Below are 13,352 nucleotides of genomic sequence, written 5' to 3'. Positions count from 1 at the left end.
CTCTGCCCAGCATATGAAAAATACACAAGCTTGGCTCTGCCTTTAGGGTCCATCGTTGTAAGACCATCAACAACCAATCAACCATGGAGAAGATGCTGAAGGTCAGACCCTCAAAGTCAGGAATAAATTCAAGTTGAAAGAGAATCTTTTTTATTAGAAAGCTGGGCAGGAGCTGGAAGTCAGGAGGCAGCACAGATGGGTTTGTTGGATTATTGGCCTCTTAAGACCAACAGGTTTAGGCAGGAAGGGATGAGCAGTAGGAGTGCCCCAAACAGGGGCAGAAAAGCCTTAGTGGCTTGAAGCTGGAGAAGGCTAAATAGAGACTGTGGGCTGAGCTAAGGGAGCTGGGACATAATTGGCAGAGGAGGGAGTTTGATATTAATTGGTAGTGAAGGGAAGTCACTAGAGCACAAATTGGGGTCGGTGGAGCAATTGCTGACTCCACTGCTGGCGGGTTGCCTTGGTATGGGGGAATGGGCTCTGCCCAATTTTCCCTTCCATTAACTGGCTCTGGCCAAATCCACTGTCCTGCTTCTGGTCCCTGAAAGCACTTGATCATCTCATTCAAGATAAATACATGGCAACTCATGTACTGTGTTTCTTTGCATGCATTTAGGTAGCAGGAGGCAGCATGAGTTGAGGGAGAACAGCTTGAGAACAGAAAACCTGGTTTCTAGTCTAGGTTTTGCCAGCCAAACGTGACCTAGGACGTTACTTCTCCTCTCTGGATCTCACCTATATAGAGAGGGTTGTGCCCGATGATCCCCCAGGTCTCTTCTCATGCTAGCCTACTGTGATTTTTATTATTCTAAGACTCTGAAGGAGGCTACTCCTCTGCTCTGATACTACCTTGGACTTCTCCAACCCATTAAACAGGTGGATTTATCCAGACTATAAAAAAGATTGGAGCTATCTCAACTATCTACAAGACAGTGTACCTATCTTTTCACAGCCTTGCCAATCTGGACCATTTCTGTTTTTTGTCATCATTTACATTCTGATATAAGGTGTAAAGTATGGCCTTGGAGTTTTAACCTATATTCCAATTATTATTAAAATTGAAGCATTTCATGTGGTCTGCTGATGTAATTCCTTTGAGAACTATTCATATCCTTTGAGCAGTTATTTATAACTGTAAATCTGTGCAATTCTAGAAAAATTTGGAACTATGTGAGAAAAATCACTAAACTGTTTCTATTCATTGATACCACTACTGGGCATTGTACCCCAAGGAGGTCCATGGCAGAAAGACCTCATATATAGCCAAATACTCATATCAATATTTTGTGGAAAACTGGAAACATAGTGAGTGCCCCCTGATAGGGAAGGGGTTGGGACAAACTGTAGTATGTGAATATAATGGAGTATTATTGTGCCAAGAGAAACCACAAATTTGAGGAATTCAGAAAAACATGGGAAGACTTAGAACCAGGAGAACGATGTGAGCGGCGACTACATTTAAAAGCAGCTGTATGTTGAATAATTACATTGGCCAAAATCTGTTCTAGAGAACAGATGAAAAAACATTAACTTCCTACTCTAGGCAGAGGTGAGGAACTACAGATACAGAACGTGGCATATTTTCCCAGATGCAGTCCCTACTTGCTTAACTGTCTTTGATACAAGGGAGGGATTCAGGAGTGGTGGATATCAGGAAATAACTGTGGTATAAAACAAAAAGGCATGAATAAAACATTAAAAAAAAATGTGGGCTGGTTTTACCCAGGTGGCCCCAACCTCATTTTAGTTGTCATCATTAAGGGATTTGGGGACTAACTGAGGCCCTTAGGAGGCAAAGTGATCCCTGTTTCCAAGTCTCCTGGGTTTGGGGAATTACCAAATACTGTTGAGTACAGATTCAGGTAAATGGAACACTTAGGGGCACTGTTACTGAGTTGGGTGGAGCCTGAGCAAGCAAAGGCAGAACCTGGGTCTCAATTACGCAAGGTCTGCTGGGGCCCCTTCCCAAGATGTCCTTGAGGATAGTGGCCTCAAGCAAAGGCAATCAGGTCATAAACTGGGGCAAAGAAGCCCTTAGGAGTAGGCACAGGGGGCTGGGGAAGACGCTGTTCCCCCTCCTCTCCTTATCAGGCCCTAAAAGGGCTGAACTGGTGCTCTCCTGCCCTTCAGCCCCAGGATGAGCCAGCTCATACCACACTGGCCTTTGGCTAGCTCATTTGTGGGACAGGAGGTCAGGTGCCCATGGAAAAGGGAACAGCAGGTTCACTGGTACTTGGTGCAGCAAGAATGAAGAAAACAATGTACTGACACTAGAGACATTCTTCACTCAAAAATGGATAAAGGTGTCTTCTTCCTGTCATTAGAGACTGGTTCAGTCAGAGATGAAAAAACAAACCAAACCAAACCCAGCTTAGGACTGGCCTGGTTCAGCAGGAGATCATGGGGCTGGGGGAGGGGCTTTTCCGAGGGTACGGAGAAGACCTGGCATACAAGGCTCCTCTTGATGGCTAAGCCCCGATATTGGTTCCAGCTCTCATCCCTTCTAGTCTCGTATGGCCATAATATCATAAAGGAACCCCACAGAGATACTCTCACCTAAATGAGATCTTTTCTGATTCTCTTCCTCACTCTGGTCCAGTTATGAGCCCTCTTATCATTCCTTTTTATCTACTTATTTCTATATATGTTGAGTATCCTCCCTCAACAAAATGTGAAATCCTTGAGGGTAGGTGAAATCCGTGTCTTTGTAATCTCAACCCTCAGAACAATGCTTTGCACACAGCATGTGCTTCATACATGTCAGGTACTGAAAATGAATGAAGGTCTGACACAGCCAAACACATAAACCAGGGCCCAGCACTTTTAATTCCAGTTGGGGACTCTGTGCCTGAATGCACCTTGGGGCCCAGCTAGGCACCACAGCACTGGAAGGCACAACAGGAAGCAAACATCAGGGTATCACCAACATGCCCTCTTAACACAACAAAACAAAAAGGTGGGGGACAAGAGTTCAAGGACAAATCTGACAGCCTATGCAGGCAGCAATGCAGGCCCCATTAGTAACCATCGTCAGCCCAGGTGACTTCATAGTTGGGGTAGTGAGCTTTGATTTTTTCCGTTGACAGAGAATGTTGAGCACGTCCAAAACCCTACAGAAAGGAGACAATACTGTCAGATTCTTGGGTCTCTCAGGGATCCTGACTCCTCTGTCCCACAGCCCTTACCCTCATCCACCATGATGCCCCATATATCCCATGCCTACCTCAGAGCACACCCCAAGACAGTTGATGGCAAATCTCCAACTCTACTCCTAGCTCTAGGGCATGGAACTAGTCTCTCACCCCAAGCTTAGGGTCTCAGCCTTTGGACCTTTTCATACATTTTCCCTCTTCTTTTCCCTTCCACCTTCTCTCCAGCCCATACATATTTTCCTTTCTCAGTAGGGAAACAGGCTCACAGATTTAGAGAAAGAAGGGACCTGAGAGGTTATAACTCTCAGTCTAATTCCTTTTATTTTTCATTTAAAGTTTATTTTTTTATTCTGAACTCTAATACCAAAAAAAAGGGAATATCCATATACATAGCAGAACATAAAAAGATGACTGAATGTGAAACTGTGAATCTCTATTACTCACTTTTCAAAAAAAGTATATAATAAATTCTACATATTACTTTCAAAACTGTCCTGCTTGTCTGTGCTTTTTTCTCCAAATTCCTCATATTACAGATGAGGAAATGAAGCCCAGAAAAGCTAAGCGACTTGCCCAATATCACACAGAAAGTAAATCAAAAGGCTAGGATATGAACCTCAGGTCCTATGATGCAAAATTCAACATGCTTTACATTGTATCACAGAAATCAGTTCTAAGGCTCTGAATGCCATGAGCCAGGCCAGCAACATGATCTTGTTGCTCTAAGGTCAGGGGTATTCTGGGTGCCAGTGTGGGGGAGGATGGACTCTTGCTGCTGGAGAGACAGACAGAAAAGGGATAGGTTGGTAGGGCCAGTGTAGAATCTGACAAGAGGGGCACCCTGTTTAAAACAAAATAATATATGTAAAGAGCTATGCAGAGCTTAAAGTGCTATATAAGTGTTAACTGTTATTATTTCTTAACCCTGAAGAAACAGAAAGGAAACAAAAGAAGGGAAGTGGACAAATGAACCTTCAGTCTCTCAGGGGCATGATATCTCACCAGCTAACAGGTATTATGGCCTCTTTACAGAGATCAGGGGAGACTCAGACATATAAGTCCTAATTACCACCACAGAGCCAGTGACCCAATTAAGGGCAGGCCAAATTATTATTATTTTTTTTTTTGGCTAGGCAATGGGGTTAAGTGACTTGCCTGGGGTCACACAACTAGTAAGTGTTATGTGTCTGAAGCAGGATTTGAACTTAGGTCCTCCTGAATCCAGGGCCGGTGCTCCATCCACTGCACCACTTAGCTACCCCCAGGCCAAATTCTTAAGGAGACAGTCAATCCTCTAGTGTAGACTAGCCCTCAGCTGAAAGTTGAAGCCTTACCCTGCTCTTCCAACCCAAGGGAAATGAATGGCCAATGTGCACAAATCAGGTGAGAGTTCTCAGGTCAGGTCTGGGGACAATGTCTTTCCTTTCCACATCATAGTTAGTGCCTTTTCATAGATGGACCTTGTTTCATATACTAGATGCCCTTTTGCTTGGAGTCATGTGCCCTTTGAGTTGTTGTTGCAGGAATGGGGATGGGTTTTCCTAAGCCATCCACATTCTCTAGTCAATGACCAATAACATATTTAGTTAGAGTAATAAAAATTCCCCCCTTAAAGAGATCTCATATTTTTTATTAGACCTATAATTTCATCAGGGTAGGGAGACCCTGTTGAAAACTTGTACCAGTTCAGATCAGCACCTTGAGAGACACCCTTGGGCTCCATACTTAATGTTTATTGACTGACTGAGAAGTTAAGTGACTTAGTCTTCCTGACTCAGAGGCCACCTTGATTCATTCTATACCACACTACCTTAAAGATCTCACATAGCAATATATTTTGTCACTGTTTAATGCACTAATCATGTAATGTTATATATTATAACGATCTGTGTTTGAATCATTTGAACTCTAAGCCCCATGAAGAGTAGCACAATATATGATAGTCCCCTAGCAGCTCCCAGTGCTCTGCATACACTAGGTACTTAATTAAATGTTTACTGAATGAATGAATTTATCTATAAGGCAGCAAGCTAGGGTCAGGGATATAGGCTCTGGCTAAAGAAAGGGAACCACATTTTTCTCCATGCAAAAATAATTCCAGGTAGAGCTCACCATGGAGTAGCCGTACACATGAATCTTCTTGTCTTGGCTCTGGTGGGAGATTCGCCCACCACCCAGACACTCACAGTCAAAGCCCTTCTTCTGGATTTCCTCTGACACTTTATCATAGATATCAGCTGCGGGAAGAGGGAACAGTATGATATCACAAAGACAGCCTTGATCTTGATGTTACCACAGATCCATTTAGCCCTTCCCTGACCCCAAGGGTTCCAAATCAATTTCTTTATATGTCTTTTTTTTTCTGTTTTAATATTTTATTTTTTTCCAATTACAAGAAAAAACAATTTTTAACCTTCATTTTTACAAACCTGAGTTACAAATTATCTTCCACCCTCAATCTCCTTATCCCTCATTGAGAAGGTAAACAATTTGATAAAGGTTATACACCTGCAGTCATGCAAAACATATTTCCATATTAGTTATGTTATGAAAGAGAACACAGACAAAACAAAACAAGAAAAATAAAGAAAGTTTAAAAAAAAAGAAACCCAGTATGCTTGGATCTGCATTCAGCTTCCATCAGTTCTTTCTCTGGAGGCAGATAGCATTTTTCACCATAGGTTCTTCAGAATTGTCTTGTATCTTTGTATTTTGGAGAACAGACTAATCATCCACGGTTGATTATTGTACAATATTGCTATTACTGTGTACAATGTTCTCCTGGTTCTACTCACTTCACTTTGCATCAGTTCATATAAGTCTTCCCAGGTTTTTCTTAAAGTATCCTGCTCATCATTTCTCATAGCACATGAGTATTCCATCATAATCATACATACCTCAACTTGTTTAGCCTTTCCCCAAATGATAGACATCCCCTCATTTTCCAATTCTTTGCTATCACAAGAGGAGCTGCTATAAATATTTTTGCACAATGAAGTCCTTCATCCCCATCCCCTTCCTCCTTTAAAATCTCTCTGGGATACATACCTAATAGTGGTATTGCTAGGTCAAAGGGTATGCACAGTTTTATTACCTTTTGGGCATAGTTCCAAATTGCTCTCCAGAATGGCTGGGTCAGTTCTCAACTCCACCAACAGTGTATTAGTGTCTCAATTTCCTGACATCCCCTCCAACATTTATTATTTTCCTTTGCTGTCATATTAGCAAATCTGCTAGGTGTGAGGTGGTACCTCAGAGTTGTTTTAATTTTAATTTCTCTAATCAATAGTGATTTAGAACATTTTTTATATGACTATAGTTTGATTTCTTCATCTGAAAATTGCTTGTTCATATCCTGTGACCATTCATCAATTGGAGAATGACTCGTATTCTCATAAATTTGATTGAGAAATGAGATCTTTATCAGAGATACTTGCTATAAAATTTTTTCCCCAGCTTTCTGCTGTCCTTTGGATATACTGGTTTTGTTTTTGCAAAACCTTTCTAATTTAATGTCATCAAAGTTATCTATTTTACATCCTGTAAGGCTTTCTATCTCTTGTTTGGTCATAAATTCTTCCCTTATCCATAGATCTGATAGGTAAACTATTCCAAGCTCCCATAATTTGTTTATAGTATCATCCTTTGTATCTAAATTATGTACCCATTTTGACTTTGTCTTGGTATATGCTGTGAGTTGTTGATCTATACCTAGTTTCTGCCAAACTGTTTTCCAGTTTTCCCAGGAGTTTTTGTCAAATAGTAAGTTCTTGTTCCAAAAGCTTGGATCTTTGGGTTTATCAAATACTAGATTACTATGGTCATTTACTACTGTGTCTTGTGTACCTAATCTATTCCATTGATCCACCACTCTATTTCTTAGTCAGGACCAGATTATTTTGATGATTGCCATTTTGTAATACAGTTTGAGATCTGGTAAGGCTAGGCCACCTTCCTTCACATTTTTTTTCCCATCAATTCCCTTGATATTCTTGACCTTTTGTTCTTCCAGATGAATTTTGTTATTATTTTTTCTATTGCTGTAAAATAATTTTTTGGTAGCTTGATTGGTATAGCACTGAATAAGTATATTAATTTGGGTAAAATTGTCACTTTTTTGTTTGGCCTTTTTTTTAGTGAGGCAATCAGGGTTAAGTGACTTGCCCAGAGTCAGAATGCTAGTATATGTCATGTGTCTAAGGCCACATTTGAACTCAGGTCCTCCTGACTCCAAGGCCTGAGCTTTATCCACTTCGTACCCAGCTGCCTCTGAATTGTCATTTTTATTATACTGGTTGGGCCTAGCCATAAGCAACGAATATTCTTCCAATTGTTTAGATCTGACTTTGTGTGAAAAGTGTTTTATAATTGTGTTTACATAGTTCCTGAGTTTGTCTTGGTAGGCAGACTCCCAAGTACTTTATATTATCTACAGATATTTTAAAGGAATATCTCTTTCTATCCCCTGCTGCTGGATTTTGTTGGTAATATACAGAAATGCTGTTAATTTTTGTGGATTTATTTTATACCCTGCAACTTTGCTGAAGTTGTTAATTATTTCAATTAGTTTTTTAGTTGATTCTCTAAGTATACCATCATATCATCTGCAAAGAGTGATAGTTTTATTTCTCATTGCAGTTTCTTTTTCTTCTCTTATTGCTGTAGCTAGTGTTTCTAGTATAATATTGAAAAATAGTGGTAATAATGGGCATCTTTGCTTCACCCCCGATCTTTTTGGGAATGTTTCTAGCTATCCTTGTTATAGATAATACTTGCTGTTGGTTTTAGATAAATACTACTTAGCATTTTAAGGAAAGCTCCATTTATTCCTATACTTTCTAGAGTTTTTAATAGAAATGAGTGCTGTATTTTGTCAAATGCTTTCTCTGCACCTATTGAAATAATCATATGATTTTTGTTGGATAAGTTATTTACATGGTCAGTTATGCTGATACTTTTCCTAATATTGAACTGGCCTTGCATTCCTAGTATAAATCCCATCTGTTCATAATGTATAATACTTGTGATATATTGCTGTAATCTCCTTGCTAGCATTTTATTTAAAATTCTTGTATCAATATTCATTAGGAAAATTGGTCTATAGTTTTTTCTCTGTTTTCACTATTCCTGGTTTAGGTATCAATACTATATTTGTGTCATAAAAGGAATTTGGTAGAACTCGTTCTTTGACTATTTTTCCAAATAGTTTATATAGTACTAGAATTAATTGTTCTTTAAATGTTTGGTAGAATTCACTTTGTGAGTCCATCTGGTTCTGGTGATTTTTTCTTAGGGAGTTTATTGATGGCTTGTTCAATTTTTTTTTTCGGAGATAGGGTTAAGTGTTCTATTTCCTCTTCTGTTAATCTGGGTAACATAGTTTTGTAAATATTCATCCATTTTACTTAGATTTTTATATTTACTGGCATATAATTGGGCAAAATAGCTCCTAATTATTGCTTTTATTTCCTCTTCAATGGTGGTGTATTTGCCCTTTTCATTTTTGATACTGGTAATTTGGTTTTCTTTCCTTTTTTTTTTCAATCAAATTACCAAAATGGTTTATCTATTTTTCCCCATTCAACCTGCTCCTAGATTTATTTGTTGATTCAATAGTTTTCTTACTTTCAATTTGATTAATCTTTCTTTGATTTTCAGGATTTCCAATTTGGTATTTAATTGGGGATTTTTAATTTGTTCTTTTTCTACTTTTTTTTTTGGTGAGGCAATTGGGGTTAAGTTACTTGCCCAGAGTCACACAGCTAGTGAGTATTATGTGTCTGAGGTTGGATTTGAACTCAAGTCCTCCTGAATACAGGGCCAGTGCTCTACCCACTGCACCACTTAACTGCCCCTTTTTCTACTTTTTTTTAACTGAATACCCAATTCATTGATCTGCTCTTTCTCAATTTTACTGATAGTAAGTGTTCAGAGATATAAACTTTTTCCTAACTACTACTTTGGCTGCATCCCATAAATTTTGGTATGCTGTTTCATTGTCATTCTCTTTAATGAAATTATTTATTGTTTCTATAATCTGTTCTTTTACCCACTCATTCTTTAGTACTACATTATTTAGTTTCCAATTAATTTTCTATCTATGTTTCCATGGCTCTTTATTGAATATTATTTTTATTGCATTATCCAAATCAATTTCCAAAGAAAACAGTAGTGAGTTCTGAAAGGGCCTATTTGTTCTGCCTTAGAATAATGTCTCTTCTATGTCAGTGATGATAATTATAATAACCACTTACCTGTTCTTTGAACATAAAATGTTAGAACTATAAGGAACTTTAAAAAGGATCTAAATCCAATCCTTTTGTGTGAATAGCACTTTACGGTTTATAAAGTGCTGTATATCTTAATATTCATTAGTTTTGGATGAGGACTTGAGTTTAAATCCAACCTTAGACATTTAGTAGCTGTGACCTGGGCAAGTTTAGAGCCTCAGTTTTCCCATCTGTAAAATGAGAATAACAACTCACTAGATTAGTTTGAGGAACAAATGAGATACTGTATGCAAAACCTAGCAAATCTTAGAAAAAGCTATATAAATGTGAGCCATTATCATAGACTTTTATAGATTTAGGGTTGGAAGGGAACTTAAAGAGATCATCTAAACCAATCTCCTCATCTTATAAATGAGGAAACTGGTTAAATGACTTGCCCAAAGCATACATGTTAAAAAGTATCTGAGCCAGCATTTGAATACAGTAATCGGATTCCAAATCTAATGCTTTTTCCACGATTCTGTAACTACCTCTCATTTAAGCCTCCTAACAGCGAGGAAGACAGGACAGGGATAATTACCCCCATTTTACAAAAGAAACTGAGGTTCATCGATGGGAAATGACTTTCCCAAAGTCACACCTAGTAAGTGGCCGAGTTGTGAGGACAGCCTTGGCCTCTTGACTCTTCCTTTGGTGTCCTTTTTCACCACACTAGTGTTCTTCCTCTTCCATTCCCGCCAAGATGAGGATGCTACTGCCCTTGCACCCAAGGCAGTAGGAGATGAAAGGTAGATGTTCAGAGTCACATTATGTATTCTAGAGGTGGAAAGGGCATCGGGGATTGTCCAGTCCAATGCCTCCATTTTACAAATGAGGAAAATAAGGATCAGTGAGGTTAAGAGACTGGCCAAAGTCGAGATGGTTAAGTGTCAGAGCACGGATTTGAACTCAGGCACTCAAACTTCAAATCCAATGCTCTTTCCACTGTACCACAGTAGTTACTGAGATTAAAACAACTGCACAGCCTTCTGTGGGCAATGGGAGCCACTGGGATTTTGGAGGAGGGCACAGGAACTGACGCATCCGGCCGCTGGAAGGAGCCAAATGGGGGAATCCACTGCCTCCAAAGAGTGTTTTATTGTCGCCCAGGTGAGCTGCCCTCGGGTCCACGTGGGGTTCAGTCCTGACCTCTTACTCGGGGCCCCGCCCGCAACTCTAGGCCCCGCCCGCTCACTGAGGGCTCAGCCTATGGGCTCGTTCCTTCTCTCCCCTAGACCCCACCCTGCTCCCCCCCACCTTCCCCCGCCGCCGCTCCTATGGCCGCGTCTAGTCCTTCCTCACCATGGTACTCGGCCCACTTGTAGCCGCGCACGATCTCTTTGCTTGGGCAGTCCTGGCCATTGGGCTTGGAGTCCCGCACAGAATGTACTCGGATCAGCACGTACTTGAAGACACCGTCTGGATCGATGTCCACATCCGGGATCTGAGCAAGGTCGGCCTCCGCCATCTTTCCGCAACGCGCAAACCGGCCCCTCCCACTAATGCTCAACACACTTTCTCCTTCTTCCCTCTGATCAGCGCGTAGAGGGCGGGCGCAATCTTCAGGGTGGCCAATCACGCTATCCGGAGTGCTTTCCATCGCTGTCCGACTAACTAATGGAATCGTAGAAGCGACGTGATTGACCAATCAGAACTTAGGTGATCACGGACAACGCGGTTGTTTTCGTTAAGGGATAGGTTCAACTACGGACGGGGAAAGGCGATTTAATTTTCTCAACCAGAAAACGGAAAATTTCTTTGCCTTGGATAGAGGACCTTGCATGCACGAGGATTTGCGGGTTTCGGGGGATCTGTGTGTAGGAGGACTGTTTTTAGGTTTATGGAGAAAGCCTGTCACATTGCACACAAGAGATGCTTATTCAGTTCATTCCCCGAACAATATTCCCAGAGTCGCTGTGTTCAAGACCCTTTGCTCTGTGTGAAGGGAGACTCAGACGGCCCAGGTCATAGGAACACAATCCCCCTTCATTTTGCAGACATGGAAACTGAGGCCCAGAGAGGGCAGGTTTCTTACTCAAGTTCAGTTAAGTACTAAGTGCCAGAGCCCACTAACAGAAGCCTGATGTCAGGGTAACTCAAGGCTGACTCTCAAATTCAGTTTTAGGAGGGAGCACACATAGTGACATCAATATACAACGTGCGGTAGAATTAAGAGAGAAGTGTAGCCCTTGTTTGGGGAGGATAAATTGTTGGAAGGAGCAGTGTTTGGGAAGGCCTCCTAAGGAAGGTGGTCTGTGAGCCAAGGGATGCTATAGAAACAGTGAGGTACATTTTGGTTGGAGCTTAAAGTGTGAAAAGATGAAAATTAATATTTCTATTATATCGATTTTACAATGTAATTGTTTTTTTGGGGGGGGGGGTTAGACAGTGGGGTTAGGTAATTTGCCCAGAGTCACACATAATAAGCATCAAGTGTCTGAGGCCAAATTTGAACTCAGGTTCTCTCAACTCCAGGGCCAGTGCTCTATGCACTGTGCCACCTAGTTGCCCCTGCTGTATTGATTTTTATAATTTACTTAGTATGTGTCTGAACTCTTCTTACTCAGGGATGCAGTTTTCCCTCTGAGTTAGTTTAAAGGCGTGGTTGAAAGGGAATGTTGTTATCATTCATGCTGTTAGTCCCTGGGACTTCTTTTTGTTATCTGTAAGGCCCAAACAGCTTAACCTGGTGCCACTCCCCAAAAGATGTCATCTGTACTGGTCTGTTTTTGTGCAATTAGGGGAAGTTTGATTTCCCCCAAGAGGACAGCAAACCTGGTGGTACTGGTCCCCTAACAAAGATTACAAGAGGCAAATGAGTCCCATGAAACAAATAACATTACTTAATTGTTAGAAAAGGGCATGATTAGCCATTCCTGAATGCCAACCCACTTTTTCCAAGTATAGCCAATTGCAATGTTCCAAAACTACCTAGACCCTCTCCATTCCTGTGTGTCAAGAAAGAAGGTTGCCCCTTCTCATTGGAGTTGTTGGTCTTACTGAGGTGGCCAGTCTGACCTGCTTTGTTAATAGTTATACAAATCATTGTTAATAAACTAATTTTGCTCAGAGTATGTACCTCAGTTTACTTTTATTGCATTTACTCACCAAAAAAGGCTGGAGGGAAAGGCAAGGTTGGGGCCAGATTGTGTAAATGCTAGACTGAGGGGTTTTGGTTTTATCTGATTAAAAAAAAAAATCAGGGAATCATTGAAAAGTTTTAAGCAGGTATAAGATAGGTCTATATGGATAAGTGGAGTCATTAGTCAATAGGAGTTGGAAGTGGAAAAGACCTTAAAGATCTAATCCAACTTCTCATTTTAAGGAAATTGAGGCATAGAACAGAGAAAGATTTGCCAAAGGTAGTAACTATCAAGGTCAAGTTTTGAACCCCAACTCCACTGCTCTTTCCATGCTGTATATGTGGGTGGGTGTGGGGAATGGGTTTAATGGAACAAACACTATGTGGATACAAAGATGCAGTAAGATACTATTTCTGTTCTAAAGGAACTTACAGTGTAATAAGTGGGAGTAGGGTGGGTGGGAGGGCGGATAATATCTGTGCTTTGTGGTGACTTGGGGTAGAGTCTGGTAGAAAACACACTAGAAGCCTTGATGTCGACTGAGTTTCAGGGGGCCTAGATTCTACCACCCTCCTTACTTTCTCTGAGCCTCAGTTTCCCTAGGGGGAAAAGATTTCACTAAGATTTCCTCCAGCTGTGATATTATTTGCCTCTTTTCTTTTCCCTCAGTCCATCAAGTCTCCCTCCCACCCTTCGTCGGAGAGTATTGGATGGGATTGCTGTCCAGGGTACTGTCTCCCCGCCTACCAGTTCTTTCCCAGCCCTAGCAAGAAGAAGCTGCAGTCAAGTTACATTCAAGTTCTGTTTTTATGATTATCTGAAGAAACTCCAACCACCTCTGACATAAT

General features: G+C 40.8%; 2 protein-coding genes across 2 annotated transcripts in view; both read right to left on the bottom strand.

Moving 5' to 3' along the window:
• MAMDC4 (MAM domain containing 4) overlaps positions 1-53 on the bottom strand; it is a 14,493-nt gene extending 14,440 nt beyond the window's left edge. The window contains exon 1 of the mRNA XM_027849612.1: positions 41-53. Coding sequence (XP_027705413.1) covers positions 41-53 — 13 coding nt within the window. The remainder of the gene's footprint in view (positions 1-40) is intronic.
• Positions 54-2,797: 2,744 nt separating this feature from the next.
• Positions 2,798-10,945, bottom strand: PHPT1 (phosphohistidine phosphatase 1). Its single transcript, XM_027849378.1, has 3 exons — positions 10,724-10,945; positions 5,265-5,389; positions 2,798-3,110 (listed from the first exon to the last, which is right to left on the bottom strand). The coding sequence occupies exons 1-3, from the start codon at positions 10,887-10,889 to the stop codon at positions 3,018-3,020; spliced, it is 384 nt and encodes a 127-aa protein (XP_027705179.1). The 5' UTR covers positions 10,890-10,945; the 3' UTR covers positions 2,798-3,017.
• Positions 10,946-13,352: the final 2,407 nt, after the last annotated feature.

This window comes from Vombatus ursinus, unplaced genomic scaffold, assembly GCF_900497805.2.
Source record: "Vombatus ursinus unplaced genomic scaffold, bare-nosed wombat genome assembly UNPS02000580.1, whole genome shotgun sequence".
In the NCBI taxonomy this organism is placed as follows: Eukaryota; Metazoa; Chordata; class Mammalia; order Diprotodontia; family Vombatidae; genus Vombatus; species Vombatus ursinus.
The sequence above is the reverse complement of the archived record's forward strand: the minus strand, read 5'-3'. Positions and strand labels throughout refer to the sequence as shown.